The 17,255-nt window shown below is 44.8% G+C and overlaps 2 protein-coding genes across 2 annotated transcripts in view; one reads left to right on the top strand and one right to left on the bottom strand.

Moving 5' to 3' along the window:
• FAM163B (family with sequence similarity 163 member B) overlaps nt 1-6,872 on the top strand; it is a 56,167-nt gene extending 49,295 nt beyond the window's left edge. The window contains exon 3 of the mRNA XM_072124686.1: nt 1,161-6,872. Coding sequence (XP_071980787.1) covers nt 1,161-1,541 — 381 coding nt within the window. The 3' untranslated portion in view covers nt 1,542-6,872. The remainder of the gene's footprint in view (nt 1-1,160) is intronic.
• Nucleotides 6,367-17,255, bottom strand: part of ADAMTSL2 (ADAMTS like 2) — a 45,883-nt gene continuing 34,994 nt past the window's right edge. Inside the window, exons 20-21 of the mRNA XM_072124683.1 lie at nt 15,712-15,810; nt 6,367-6,837 (exon numbers count right to left, since the gene is read on the bottom strand). The gene's annotated coding sequence lies outside the window, so the exon portion shown is untranslated. The remainder of the gene's footprint in view (nt 6,838-15,711; nt 15,811-17,255) is intronic.

Below are 17,255 nucleotides of genomic sequence, written 5' to 3'. Positions count from 1 at the left end.
ACCCTGAGTTACATCCTGTATTATACCCCAGATCTGCACTCACTATTCTGCTGGTGCAGTCACTGTGTACATACATGACATTACTTATCCTGTACTGATCCTGAGTTACATCCTGTATTATACTCCAGAGCTGCACTCACTATTCTGCTGCTGGTGCAGTCACTGTGTACATACATGACATTACTTATCCTGTACTGATCCTGAGTTACATCCTGTATTATACACCAGAGCTGCACTCACTATTCTGCTGCTGGTGCAGTCACTGTGTACATACATGGCATTACTTATCCTGTACTGATCCTGAGTTGCATCCTGTATTATACCCCAGAGCTGCACTCACTATTCTGCTGCTGGTGCAGTCACTGGGTACATACATGACATTACTTATCCTGTACTGATCCTGAGTTACATCATGTATTATACTCCAGAGCTGCACTCACTATTCTGCTGCTGGTGCAGTCACTGTGTACATACATGACATTACTTATCCTGTACTGATCCTGAGTTACATACTGTATTATACTCCAGAGCTGCACTCACTATTCTGCTGCTGGTGCAGTCACTGTGTACATACATGGCATTACTTATCCTGTACTGATCCTGAGTTACATCTTGTATTATACTCCAGAGCTGCACTCACTATTCTGCTGCTGGTGCAGTCACTGTGTACACACATGACATTACTTATCCTGTACTGATCCTGAGTTACATCCTGTATTATACTCCAGAGCTGCACTCACTATTCTGCTGCTGGTGCAGTCACTGTGTACATACTTGACATTACTTATCCTGTACTCATCCTGAGTTACATCCTGTATTATACCCCAGAGCTGCACTCACTATTCTGCTGCTGGTGCAGTCACTGTGTACATACATGACATTACTTATCCTGTACTGACCCTGAGTTACATCCTGTATTATACCCCAGATCTGCACTCACTATTCTGCTGGTGCAGTCACTGTGTACATACATGACATTACTTATCCTGTACTGATCCTGAGTTACAACCGGAGCTGCACTGGCTTTTCTGCTGTTGGAGTCTGCTGTACTGATCTGAAATGTGAATGCAGCTCTGGAGGTTAAACATGTGTATAATATTACACATATTGGTCACCTTTTTAGCAGAATTATTCATTATGTTATTTTGTTATCCTCTCAGTATTACTGCTGCAAAAAGGAGGACTCGGAAGAGGATGAAGAAGAGCCAGATTTTGCCGTCCATTCCCGTTTCCCACCGGTACACTCTAACCGGAATGTGGTATTAGCCAATGGTCCGTCCATCTATGCTTCCCCCTACAAGAAGCATCAGCACTGCCGGAGCGTGTGCCAGGGCTGCTCGCACAATGAACCTCCGGCTTTCCTCCTGCACCCACCGGAAGAGATCCGAAACGGCGGTGAACGCATCACCTACAAGACCATCAGCCAGGAAGAGATCGAACTCCCGGTTAACCTGAGCAATTTGCAGGTACTCAATCCTAACCGCCTGTCCGCCATGAGGGAAGCTTTTTCCCGGAGCCGCAGTATCAGCACAGATGTGTGAGGACGGCCCTCCGACCCGATGTGACCACACCACCTCTCCAACCCTCGGCATGTGCTCAGTATCACCTTATGTCTTCATCACCGCCATCTGTTTACTCAGTTTTTTGCTATTTTTTCCCAAACTGGGACACCTTCAAATTTTTTTGAAAACACTGTCGCCCTCTTGTGGTTGATATTGTCCAAAAAAAATACCCCAAAAACATAAAGCGCACAGTACAACTTCTCTCCAGCTCGTCCTTTTTAACCATGAATGTATTTATATATATATATACGATAGACCAGATATTAATATAGAATACGTCACGGCAAGCAAAAAAAAACTAAAGAATATGGCGGCACAAATGATGGTTGATTTTTTTTTTTTTTTTTTCCAGTGAAACTTTATTTGTACCCTATAATCGTTGACATGCTGTGTCTTGTACTTTTTACTTGTGAATATGGCACTTGGTATTAAATGACATTTTTTCACCGCTGAGTTGTGGTCACCAGGACGAGAACAGTGATTAAATTTTTAGGAATTTTGTTCCGCAAAGGAGAGGGGTGAAGAAATTTTCGTGAGGCTCCTCCCAGCCATTACATTCAAGTCAACGTATATTTATATATCAGGATGTTTTTATAATCTACGTATCGGGCGGAATCTGTATTCCGTGAAATTCCTTTGACCCGGGATTATTAAATGTACTGGATTATCAGACACTCAAAAATAATATTTAAAAAAAATAGCAGCGCAAACTAAAATATGAAACTGTGCTCCTCCTGGATTTGTCAGATTCTGGATTATCGAATGTCAGATTAAAGGAATTCCCTGTAAATATCGTATTAGGGTATTGAGGTAGTCGAAAAACCTAGGAGGGGATGGTGGAGATATTTTTTTATGAACCATTGTATGGTGTGAGTCTGTGCTTGTGAGTATGTGGTACATAGCATTCATGAAACTTTTCAAGCCCATGTCAAAAAAAAAAGAAGCCTCAGCTGCTGAAGAACAGCTTGTGCAAGACCGAGATGCAATACTGTCTGCTAATCTGTCACCAAGATGGCGTCTATGCCTTATAACCATTTATCAAAGGGTCACTTTGAATCTATAAATCACCATAAATCCTGTTTCAACTACAAAACTGCGGCTCTCACAAGTATAAAAATGGCACTTCTACACTTAGGAGTCCAGTGGGAGGTCCTACTCAGTGATTGACAGCTATCTCACAACGTACAGTCATACAGGGAAGGCTGTCATTCCTAGAGTAGGACCGTCCACTAAACTGCTAAGCCCAAAATGAGCCTGGAGAGAGGATTGTAAATACAACCCAGCAGGATCCCTTTAAATATAGGGATGTTGATCCCTATGGTAGTTTTGATAAATCCCCCCTCCTATCCTGAATCCCTGTCACTGTAGGTCAGTCATCGTTGACTGCACGTTAATCTCTAGTTACACTTCAGTACAACGTTGTGGAGCAGAATTACCAGCCTCATCCATAATACAAGACTTCCCAAGTACACGAGGTCCAGACCATGATGTCCTATATCAGGTGAAAGGTGATGCAGGCAGAAAATGTATATGGAACTTTCCATTAACTCACCGGGGCAGAGCTCATAGATAGTTGAAAGCCCCTTGCGTTGACCTCTTTGGTTTGACCCACCTGAATAGGTCTTCCAATGAGCCCTGTGGGCTTACCCAAACTGTTCTCACCCATTACTTAAGAGTCATATAGACCATAGTAAGGGGAGGAGGCAATCCAAACCTGAAATATGTCTTCCCTGGTGTGCCAAGTTCTCACATTAGGTTAAACATTGGTTAGTCAACTTTCTACATCTTCCCAGAATATCATCAGCTTGGTGGTCTCATTAACGTCTTGTGATATTAGGCTTGAAAGCCCAAACAGATGCTCTCAGAATAATGTTAGATCCAGAAATGGCTGGAACTTCTCCAGATTTCTTCAAGATATTTGGAAGTATCATGAACCGGGAATATAAACCGAAACATGAAAACAGACAGACAGTGTTTCTGTAGAACCATAGTGGCCAATGATTCTGAAAACCTAGTGCCCATTCTTGGCACTGGAATATTATACGGTCACCCACTGTATGCGGTGGATGGTAGAAAGATCCATTGTATTCCAAAATCTGGTGATTTTTGGATCAATCCATGTGTGATCATCTATTGAGAAGGTCAATCACCGTCTAGGAAGAGGCTGTTAATCATTGGAAGGGCAACTTTTTATTTTCTGAAGGAACCTTAATGGTCCTGAGATGCCGTCATCTGTCACTGTGGGTTCTAGCTAATGGATGATGACCCAAGACGACAATGGTCCACCAAGCTCAAACGGGTTGCAGTTGACCCCATTTCACTCATTGACATTTCATTTCGACACTCCATTACCCAAGAGCCAAGAGCATCTTTGTATTGGCTCTTCCATTTCAAGGTCACACAAGTGACAAACTTAGCAATAATATGGAATTTTTGGGGGAAACTCATGATAAATAATACATATTCAGTAGACAGTCCTTGAAAGATACCAGTGGGGTTGAATGTTTCATGAAATGTTTTGCAATATCGTTTATGATCTGGCGCAGGAGCAAAGATATGGATCCCATTTCCACAGTGACTACATTGCCGGGAGCAGGACGTTGACCCTTCAGTTCCTCACAATTACCAGTCCTCCATGAACCAGAAACATTGAATCTGTCGGCAAATGATCTGACAAGCCCATGTATAATTCACCGGACTGACGAATAACTTCACAGTATCATGGTCAACACCTTGCAGTGGGTGGTGTCCTGCTCCAGTCACCGTCTCGGGTGACGATGGAACTGATATGGTCTATCATGCATCTTTCATTCCTGTCCGTGGAGGTCGTGTTCAGGGTGTGTGACTTGTTCGCAGTCTCACTGTTCGCTCAGGATTGTAAATTGTGCATTTTTTACTTTGGCAGACTATTCATTTGTGCAAGCTATATACACAGCTCTGTGGCTTTTATGGTGTATCTGTTGCCTCCACACGATGGAAGTGGCTATTATTGGGGCTGTATTAGGAAGGCTTCCTACCCATACATAAGGGACAACAAGGAGGCCCAGTGTGCGACAGTGATGTCCCCTCCAGTGTTCATGTATAGGAAGACTTGCCTTAATGATCAAAAATGGAGTGAAAACCTATACTCAGTGATGGTCCTGGTTCCTAGTGCAGTGGAGGACTATCCTCAGTGATGGTCCTGGTTCCTAGTGGAGTGAAAGCTCACACTCAGTGATGGTCTTGGTTCCTAATGGGGCGAAAGCCTACACTCAGTAATGGTCCTGGTTCCTAATAGAGTAAAAGCCTACACTCAGTAATGGTCCTGGTTCCTAATAGAGTGAAAGCTTACACTCAGTGATGGTCCTGGTTCCTAATAGAGTGAAAGCTTACACTCAGTGATGGTCCTGGTTCCTAATAGAGTGAAAGCCTACACTCAGTGATGGTCCTGGTTTCTAATAGAGTGAAAGCCTATACTCAGTAATGGTCCTGGTTCCTAGTGCAGGGGAGGACTATACTCAGTGATGGTCCTGGTTACGACTGGAGTAAAAGCCTATACTCAGTAATTGTCCTGGTTTCTAATAGAGTGAAAGCCTACACTCAGTAATGGTCCTGGTTTCTAATAGAGTGAAAGCCTATACTCAGTAATGGTCCTGGTTTCTAATAGAGTGAAAGCCTACACTCAGTGATGGTCCTGGTTCCTAGTGCAGGGGAGGACTATACTCAGTGATGGTCCTGGTTCCTAGTGCAGGGGAGGACTATACTCAGTGATGGTCCTGATTCCTAGTGGAGTGAAAGCCTATACTCAGTAATGGTCCTGGTTTCTAATAGAGCGAAAGCCTATACTCAGTAATGGTCCTGGTTTCTAATAGAGTGAAAGCCTACACTCAGTGATGGTCCTGGTTCCTAGTGCAGGGGAGGACTATACTCAGTGATGGTCCTGGTTCCTAGTGGAGTGAAAGCCTACACTCAGTAATGGTCCTGGTTTCTAATAGAGTGAAAGCCTACACTCAGTAATGGTCCTGGTTCCTAATAGAGTGAAAGCCTACACTCAGTGATGGTCCTGGTTTCTAATAGAGTGAAAGCCTATACTCAGTAATGGTCCTGGTTCCTAGTGCAGGGGAGGACTATACTCAGTGATGGTCCTGGTTACGACTGGAGTAAAAGCCTATACTCAGTAATGGTCCTGGTTTCTAATAGAGTGAAAGCCTATACTCAGTAATGGTCCTGGTTTCTAATAGAGTGAAAGCCTACACTCAGTGATGGTCCTGGTTCCTAGTGCAGGGGAGGACTATACTCAGTGATGGTCCTGGTTCCTAGTGCAGGGGAGGACTATACTCAGTGATGGTCCTGATTCCTAGTGGAGTGAAAGCCTATACTCAGTAATGGTCCTGGTTTCTAATAGAGTGAAAGCCTATACTCAGTAATGGTCCTGGTTTCTAATAGAGTGAAAGCCTACACTCAGTAATGGTCCTGGTTTCTAATAGAGTGAAAGCCTACACTCAGTGATGGTCCTGGTTCCTAGTGCAGGGGAGGACTATACTCAGTGATGGTCCTGGTTCCTAGTGGAGTAAAAGCCTACACTCAGTAATGGTCCTGGTTTCTAATAGAGTGAAAGCCTACACTCAGTAATGGTCCTGGTTTCTAATAGAGTGAAAGCCTACACTCAGTAATGGTCCTGGTTCCTAGTGCAGTGGAGGACTATACTCAGTGATGGTCCTGGTTACAAGTGGAGTGAAAGCCTATACTCAGTAATGGTCCTGGTTCCTAGTGGAGTGAAAGCTTACACTCAGTGATGGTCCTGGTTACGTGTGGAGTGAAAGCCTATACTCAGTAATGCTCCTGGTTCCTAGTGAAGTGAAAACCTCCAGTAGACTGTAGGACAGGCAGTACTCTCAATAATTACTTGGACTGCTGAAATCTAGACAGGCAGTAGTCCCAATGCTCCCCTAGATTACTGGAGAACAGATAGGCAGCACTCTCAATGATCCCTTAGAAAGCTGGAGGCTAGTTAGGCAGTACAGTAACTGATTCCCTGGAGAGCTGGAGCCTAGATAGGCAGTATGATCAGTGACCATCAATGCCCTTTATTTTATGATCCCTCTGGCAGACGGGCTCCATCACTGCTGATGTATGTGATACTAGATTCCTGGAGATCCCAACCCCACCAAATGTCCTCTTCCATGGTGTGTAGGCAACCAAGGCATTTTGACTCCTTCCTTTCACAACGATACAGAATGCACTTTTCTTCATTTGTTGTAGGATATTTCAGGACTCACTGAGACAATGAAGCGAACTGAAATAAATGAATATTTGGAGATTTTGTAAAGACTGATTTTGTGTGGTGTTTTATCTCTGCATTTCTTGTCTAATTTTATATGAATGTTCACACCTTAGCACAAGATCTAACGTTTCGTAAGGATTAATTTATTATATCGTTATAGTCAGAGCAGTCACGGGTGCACCTGCGACCCACATCCCTGGTCACAGGCGCACCTGTGCCCCTCTCCACTGCCCTGGAGCTCCCCTGGTTCACTAAAATTGCCTCGATCCAGAGCTGGCTCCGACCGGTGCTTGCCCTAGGAGGCGTAGACTTCTCCGGCTTCTGAAGATTTAAAGGGCCAACTTGCCAGCGCTCCATTTAAATTCCAGCCCCTTCCTGTGTCCCCTGCCAGATCTTTGTGCCTCACTGCCCTAGAGAAAGCTTGTCTGATGCCCTTTGCTTGTATTCCGAATTTCCATTGTGACCCCGGTTCCGTTAGTGACTCTGATCCTGTGCTGCCCGTCCTAACCTACCGCTACATCCCCAACTCTGATCCTGTGCTGCCTGTCCTAACCTACCGCCAGGGCCAGATTAAGGGTCTCAGTGGTATGGAGCACCTCATTTAGGATGGGGCCCCCCAGCTATGCAGCCGACGTGGGGCCCCCTACCACAACAATATAAGTAAAAAGATATCACATAGTTATACTGTTTCAAAGCTCTAGAGATATTAGAAACCAAAAAATACTATTATAAAATAATGATACCACAATACTGTTACCAATTAAAAGTACCATAAGACCAGTATTCCAAACAATAGCGCATCTATTTATAAATGATCCCTCCAAAATGCAGCACACAGCATCACCACACAAAGAGAATACCAACATCCTGATAATGAGTACAAGACTCTATACACAGACCGGTATTACCAATAATTTACCACATATAAACTCCATTTATTGATGATCTTTACCGCCATATTGTTATTATACACACACCACCGAGCACAGGACAATATCACTAATAGCACCTCTGTACAAGCCCAGATAATAACATTACATCATGATTATTACCACTACATAATAACTGGATAATACTGCAATACTATGTAATAACCTACACACACAGACCAGTATATACCACCATATAGTGACCATATAGTAGTATATACCAGTCCTGCACAGAGGCCGCAGTGTCATCCAATCACTTACAGGTGACGTCCCTCATGTTGTCTCTTCCCTTCTTTCTGATCTTCCATGAGGCTTCTTCCAGCCGTGACTCATCTCTGCAGGTTTATACAACAGACATGGTTGGCATCATCCTATATACTCCTTACACCTGACCCTCAAATACAAAAATGACCACACTGTACCCCCACATTTATCATATATACCCCTCATACCACAACTGACCACACTGTGCCCCCACATATATCATATATACCCCTCACACCACAACTGGCCACACTGTGCCCCCCACATATATCATATATACCCCTCACACCACAACTGGCCACACTGTGCCCCCCACATATATCATATATACCCCTCACACCACAACTGACCACACTGTGCCCCCACATATATCATATATACCCCTCACACCACAACTGACCACACTGTGCCCCACATATATCATATATACCCCTCACACCACAACTGACCACACTGTGCCCCCACATATATCATATATACCCCTCACACCACAACTGACCACACTGTGCCCCACATATATCATATATACCCCTCACACCACAACTGACCACACTGTGCCTCCACATATATCATATATACCCCTCACACCACAACTGGCCACACTGCGCCCCCACATATATCATATATACTCCTCACACTACTGACCACACTGTGCCTCCACATATATCATATATACCCCTCGCACTACTGACCACACTGTGCCCCCACATATATCATATATACCCCTCACACCACAACTGACCACACTGTACCCCCACATATATCATATATACTCCTCACACTACTGACCACACTGTGCCCCCACATATATCATATATACCCCTCACACCACAGCTGACCACACTGTGCCCCCACATATATCATATATACTCCTCACACTACTGACCACACTGTGCCTCCACATATATCAAATATACCCCTCACACCACAACTGACCACACTGTGCCCCCACATATATCATATATACCCCTCACACCACAACTGACCTCACTGTGCCCCCACATATATCATATATACTCCTCACACTACTGACCACACTGTGCCCCCACATATATCATATATACCCCTCACACCACAGCTGACCACACTGTGCCCCCACATATATCATATATACTCCTCACACTACTGACCACACTGTGCCTCCACATATATCAAATATACCCCTCACACCACAACTGACCACACTGTGCCCCCACATATATCATATATACCCCTCACACCACAACTGACCTCACTGTGCCCCCACATATATCATATATACCCCTCACATCACAACTGACCACACTGTGCCCCCACATATATCATATATACAGTATATAGTATACAGCCAGCCCCCATGTAGTATACATCCAGCCAACTACCTGTATTATACAGCCAGCCAGCCCCCAGTAGTATACAGCCAGTCCCCATGTAGTATACATCCAGCCAGCCCCCTGTAGTATACAGCCAGCCCCCTGTAGTATACAGCCAGCCCCCTGTAGTATACAGCCAGGCCCATGTAGTATACAGCCAGCCCCCTGTAGTATACAGCCAGGCCCATGTAGTATCGCAGCCAGTCCCCATGTAGTATACAGCCTGCGCCATGTAGTATACAGCCAGCCCCCTGTAGTATACAGCCAGCCCCCTGTAGTATACAGCCAGGCCCATGTAGTATACAGCCAGCCCCCTGTAGTATACAGCCAGGCCCATGTAGTATACAGCCAGCCCCCTGTAGTATACAGCCAGGCCCATGTAGTATCGCAGCCAGTCCCCATGTAGTATACAGCCTGCGCCATGTAGTATACAGCCAGCCCCATGTAGTATACAGCCAGCAAGCCCCATATAGTATATAGCCAGCCCCCTGTATGCCAAGTACATTTAAAAAAAAACTTAATTCTCACCGTCCGGCGATACTTACTCACTCCCAATCCTTGGCGCGGCTCCTCTTTTTTCTTCTATTTGCTGTAACAGCCGTCAGAGTCGTGTCCATGCGATCTGCTGGCCGGTGCACACTATGATGCGATGACACTGCCGCATCATAGTTTGCGCCAGCCGGCAGGTCGCATGGACACGACTCTGATGGATAGAGAAGAGATAGAGAAGAAAGAAGAGAAGCCGCGCTGAGGATCAGGAGCTGCGCCAAGGATCTGGGCGCTGGAAGGTGAGTATTACGGTTATTTCTTTGAATTGACTTGTGTATAAGCCGAGGTGAGGTTTTTCAGCACATTTTTTTGTGCTGGAAAAACTCGGCTTATACACGGGTATATGCGGTATATATGTTGCCCCCCCAATTAATGACTTAATTTTTATTGCCCCCTTTAATTAATTAATTTACCTATTTATAGCCCTCTCTATTATACGGTGGTGCCCCATGAATTTTAGATGCTGCTCACCTCAAGTAATTATTTAAAATACATTTACTTAAAGGAAACCTACCACTTGTAGTGGCAGGTTTCCGATGGAAATACCGGGCACCAGCTCAGGGTGAGCTGGTGCCGGAGCTTATTTTAGTTAGTGTTTTAAACCGCGGTATCGCGGTTTAAAACACTTTTTAAATGTTATAGCCGGCGCAGGGAGGTACGCGCTCGGCGCTTACTATGCGCGCGGCTCCCCTTCACTTCCTATGTAGCCGCGCGCACGGTAAGCGCCGAGCGCGTACCTGCCTGCGCCGGCTATAAAGTTTAAAAAGTGTTTTAAACCGCGAAACCGCGGTTTAAAACACTAACTAAAATAAGCTCCGGCACCAGCTCACCCTGAGCTGGTGCTCGGTATTGCCATCGGAAACCTGCCACTACAAGTGGTAGGTTTCCTTTAATGTACTGCCCCCATCAATGAATTATCTAATATACTGCCCCCCCCCCCTCGCCTTGTGAACTATTTGTGATCCCTCTTGATAAATGCTTAACCACTCCACTAAGAATCTAATATACTAGAATGAATACTGGAATACTAATACAAAATTATTTGATATGTCCCCCCACAATGAATATTTGATATGCTGCCCCCCCACAATGAATTATATGATATGCTGCCCCCCCCCACACAATAAATTATATGATATGCTGCCCCCCCCCACAATGAATTATATGATATGCTGCCCCCCCACGATGAATTATATGATATGCTGCCCCCCCACACAATGAATTATATGATATGCTGCCCCCCCACACAATGAATTATATGATATGCTGCCCCCCACACAATGAATTATATGATATGCTGCCCCCACACACAATGAATTATATGATATGCTGCCCCCCCACGATGAATTATATGATATGCTGCCCCCCCACACAATGAATTATATATTATATGATATGCTGCCCCCACACACAATGAATTATATGATATGCTGCCCCCCCACACAATGAATTATATGATATGCTGCCCCCCCACACAATGAATTATATGATATGCTGCCCCCCACACAATGAATTATATGATATGCTGCCCCCACACACAATGAATTATATGATATGCTGCCCCCCCACGATGAATTATATGATATGCTGCCCCCCCACACAATGAATTATATATTATATGATATGCTGCCCCCACACACAATGAATTATATGATATGCTGCCCCCCCACGATGAATTATATGATATGCTGCCCCCCCACACAATGAATTATATATTATATGATATGCTGCCCCCACACACAATGAATTATATGATATGCTGCCCCCCCACGCAATGAATTATATGATATGCTGCCCCCACACAATGAATTATATGATATGCTGCCCCCCACACAATGAATTATATGATATGCTGCCCCCCACACAATGAATTATATGATATGCTGCCCCCCCCACACAATAAATTATATGATATGCTGCCCCCACACACAATGAATTATATGATATGCTGCCCCCCCCCACACAATAAATTATATGATATGCTGCCCCCACACACAATGAATTATATGATATGCTGCCCCCCACACAATGAATTATTTGATATGCTGCCCCCCCACACAATGAATTATATGATATGCTGCCCCCCACACAATGAATTATATGATATGCTGCCCCCCCACAATGAATTATATGATATGCTGCCCCCCACAATGAATTATATGATATGCTGCCCCCCCACAATGAATTATATGATATGCTGCCCCCACACACAATGAATTATATGATATGCTGCCCCCACACACAATGAATTATATGATATGCTGCCCCCCACAATGAATTATATGATATGCTGCCCCCCAACAATGAATTATATGATATGCTGCCCCCACACACAATGAATTATATGATACGCTGCCCCCCCCCACACAATGAATTATATGATATGCTGCCCCCCATGATGAATTATATGATATGCTGCCCCCCCACACAATGAATTATATGATATGCTGCCCCCCCACACAATGAATTATATGATATACTGCCCCCCCACACAATGAATTATATGATATGCTGCCCCCCACACAATGAATTATATGATATGCTGCCCCCCACACAATGAATTATATGATATGCTGCCCCCCACACAATGAATTATATGATATGCTGCCCCCCCCCACACAATAAATTATATGATATGCTGCCCCCACACACAATGAATTATATGATATGCTGCCCCCACACACAATGAATTATATGATATGCTGCCCCCCCCCACACAATAAATTATATGATATGCTGCCCCCCCACACAATGAATTATATGATATGCTGCCCCCCACACAATGAATTATATGATATGCTGCCCCCCCACAATGAATTATATGATATGCTGCCCCCCACAATGAATTATATGATATGCTGCCCCCCCACAATGAATTATATGATATGCTGCCCCCACACACAATGAATTATATGATATGCTGCCCCCCCACGATGAATTATATGATATGCTGCCCCCACACACAATGAATTATATGATATGCTGCCCCCCACACAATGAATTATATGATATGCTGCCCCCCACAATGAATTATATGATATGCTGCCCCCCCACACAATGAATTATATGATATGCTGCCCCCCACAATGAATTATATGATATGCTGCCCCCCCACACAATGAATTATATGATACGCTGCCCCCCACACAATGAATTATATGATATGCTGCCCCCACACACAATGAATTATATATTATATGATATGCTGCCCCCACACAATGAATTATATGATATGCTGCCCCCCCACACAATGAATTATATGATATGCTGCCCCCCCACACAATGAATTATATGATATGCTGCCCCCCCACACAATGAATTATATGATATGCTGCCCCCACACACAATGAATTATATGATATGCTGCCCCCACACAATGAATTATATGATATGCTGCCCCCACACACAATGAATTATATGATATGCTGCCCCCCACACAATGAATTATATGATACGCTGCCCCCCACACAATGAATTATATGATATGCTGCCCCCCACACAATGAATTATATGATATGCTGCCCCCCCACACAATGAATTATATGATATGCTGCCCCCACACACAATGAATTATATGATATGCTGCCCCCCACACAATGAATTATATGATACGCTGCCCCCCACACAATGAATTATATATTATATGATATGCTGCCTCCCCACACAATGAATTATATATTATATGATATGCTGCCCCCACACAATGAATTATATGATATGCTGCCCCCCCACACAATGAATTATATGATATGCTGCCCCCCCACACAATGAATTATATGATATGCTGCCCCCCCACACAATGAATTATATGATATGCTGCCCCCCCACACAATGAATTATATGATATGCTGCCCCCACACACAATGAATTATATGATATGCTGCCCCCACACAATGAATTATATGATATGCTGCCCCCCCACACAATGAATTATATATTATATGATATGCTGCCCCCACACAATGAATTATATGATATGCTGCCCCCACACACAATGAATTATATGATATGCTGCCCCCCACACAATGAATTATATGATACGCTGCCCCCCACACAATGAATTATATATTATATGATATGCTGCCCCCCACACAATGAATTATATGATACGCTGCCCCCCACACAATGAATTATATATTATATGATATGCTGCCTCCCCACACAATGAATTATATATTATATGATATGCTGCCCCCCACACACAATGAATTATATATTATATGATATGCTGCCCACCACAATAAATTATTTCATGTTCTTCCCTCCGACCACCAAATCCCAAATGAATGCTTTTATACAAGCCCCCACCATGTTTTTACTGCTGTTTGATTTAAAAAAAAAAAAAAAAAACTTCTGCTCACCTCTGGCTCCGCAGCTTCTATCTTCTTGCCGCGTCCGGGCAGGAAGGGGTGCGCGGCCGCGTGATGACGTCATCACGCGGCCGCGCAGCCTAGTTCCTGGAGCGATGTGCGCCGGGGTTGTATTCCGGCCACATCGCTCCAGTAATAGTGCTCGAGCGGCCGGAAACGGCCGCATCGAGCACTATACAGGGACGGGCAGGAGCTTCCTGTCCGGACGGACGGAGGCCCCTGCCCGACTGCCGAATACAGGGTCGGGGCCCAGCAGGAGACTGAACATTGGCGCTATTGGAGCGCCAGGCCGGGGGCCCCCAAACAACAAATCCGGATCCGGGGGCCCGGCGCTAGCGCTCCAATAGCGCCAATGATGATCCGGCTCTGCCTACCGCTACATCCCCAACTCTGATCCTGTGCTGCCTGTCCTAACCTACCGCTACATCCCCAACTCTGATCCTGTGCTGCCTGTCCTAACCTACCGCTACATCCCCAACTCTGATCCTGTGCTGCCTGTCTCGATCTCCTGCCTGTCCCCAACCACGAGTCTGCCTTATGATTCTGTACTTCGCCTTGGCCACCACCGCAGACAAAGTTGCGCCTGTGGAACGACCTGGTGGTACCACGTCCCAACAAGTCCAACCTGCTTTGCAGCAGACTCTGGTGAGAACAGTGTACCAATTAGACCCCAGTTCCAGGTGTCGGCTTACGTCATCATCCGCATTGGTCCAGTGGGTCCACTATCCCTGGTGCCTGACAAGAACTTAGTTTTACCAAATCCTCTGCGGGGACATGGAGTTAATACCTCCCGATCCGTGACATAGGTGCCGTACTATTATGGTATCCAGCAGTTGCTTTCTGTCAAACTCTTGCCCTTCCGCATCACCATTTACAGTATCTCTGTAGCCTTTTTGTAGCATTACGGAGAGTAAAAGCTGATGCAGGCTTCTGGTTTAACACTACAGCAGTCACTGCAGAGAGCTCAGAGCACAGCAGTGTTAGGGTCCTTTTTGTAGTAGCCGAGTAATAGTGATGAGGAAGAAATGCTAAATATTATAAATACCAAGGTTTATTACAATGTACACAGATGATACAATAAAGAACCATTATATGTGAGTAAAGTGAATTATTTATAGACAAATATTCTGCAATGATACAAAGTCCAGGAATAAAAGCGTAGATGAAAAAGTTTACATATATCCGGTTGTCTTATATCACCCGGCAGACTGCACCTTAAAGGCAATAAAATATGTTTACGACCCATTTCCATTATAACTTTGTATGATTTATTATCCTTTACATTGTCCCCATGACAACACTTCTACACCATTGATGCTAGATGATAATATTTATGATATGAGTGCAGGTGTAATGCTTCATTTCCCCTTTGGTGGCGCTGTAGAGAAATCAGAAACTTTCCTACGGATTAATGGCAATCACCTGATAGTGAATGGCTCATAAATCCATGGATTTCTATTTGCTTCCAGATAGAGCGCCACTCCTGTCTGCAGATCGTTTGTGGTAGTGCTTCTAATTACGCTGTGGAAATGAAATATAAGAGGGACTTGAAGACATTGCCTTTAAGATGCCCGTCCTGGGCACAACCCTTAGATTATTCAGTCCGTTATTAGGTTATAATTCTGTACAGCTCCTAATAATAAGTGTTATATGTATGGATACATCATCCTAAAAGTATACACCTTCATATTACAAGACTTCTTTCCATATGAGGAATGCGTTAGAGGTCAAACTGGATGACCCCCTAGGCCCCCAGACCATCGCCAGACGTCATCGCATGTAAACAGCACCTGCCATGAGGTTCAGCAATAGCGGCCGGGCCGGGAGGAGAACCATCCGTGGTGAAAGTCTCTGACAAAATTACACAGGATATCTTAAATTAGAAAGGACATAATGTGACAAAGCAGCATGGCGGGAGATCTGCAGCCTGAAAGCAAATAAAACTCTCCCGGGATACAGATCCATCAGAACCCTCTGGGCTCTGGAGGACTCCATCAGAACCCTCTGGGCTCTGGAGGACTCCATCAGAACCCTCTGGGCTCTGGAGGACTCCAACAGAACACTCTGGGCTCTGGAGGACTCCATCAGAACCCTCTGGGCTCTGGATGACTCCATCAGAACCCTCTGGGCTCTGGAGGACTCCATCAGAACCCTCTGGGCTATGGAGGACTCCATCAGAACCCTCTGGGCTCTGGAGGACTCCATCAGAACCCTCTGGGCTCTGGAGGACTCCATCAGAACCCTCTGGGCTCTGGAGGACTCCATCAGAAGCCTCTGGACTGTGGAGGACTCCATCAGAAGCCTCTGGACTGTGGAGGACTCCATCAGAAGCCTCTGGACTGTGGAGGACTCCATCAGAACCCTCTGGACTCTGGAGGACTCCATCAAGATTGGGAGATGTTAGGGAGGGGGGGGGGGGGCTGGACGTAATAAAGTGCAGTGTAAGAGACATTAAATACACAATATTTTAGACCCCCCCTCCCCCCGGTGTTATACAGATAAATCACAGTACGATATATGAAGCCAATTCTGCACTACCAAAAAAATTTGCCAAAACTTTTTTACAAAATTTAGACCCTTAAAAAGTTAACAGGTCACCTATGGCACCACCTAGAAAGGGGGCCCCAGCTGAGCCGGAACATAGTGGTCAGACACTGTACAAATACTATACTAAGAGTGATACAGGCTAAGAAGGGATGAAATACTTTCTTGAACCCTATGAAAAGTTTTTCGAAAGGGGTAGAGGTTTAGGGTCTGACAACTTATCCATGTTCCTGAAGAGAAAAGAAGGGTCCATGGAGAAAAGAGTCCAGAGTTGACACCTATAGAGGACTTAGGTGGGTGCTTTGAGGTGAAGTCATGTGTTAGAGCTCCATGTTGTGACTAGCTCCCTCTAGTGGTGGCTTAATTCACAATGTTTTAATTTCTTTTACTCCTGATCCCCTCTTTTGCTCCATTTAGGTCTC

Source organism: Engystomops pustulosus, chromosome 9, assembly GCF_040894005.1.
Source record: "Engystomops pustulosus chromosome 9, aEngPut4.maternal, whole genome shotgun sequence".
NCBI classification, from domain to species: Eukaryota; Metazoa; Chordata; class Amphibia; order Anura; family Leptodactylidae; genus Engystomops; species Engystomops pustulosus.
Note: the sequence above shows the minus strand (reverse complement) of the source record. Positions and strands in the feature narration are given on the sequence as shown.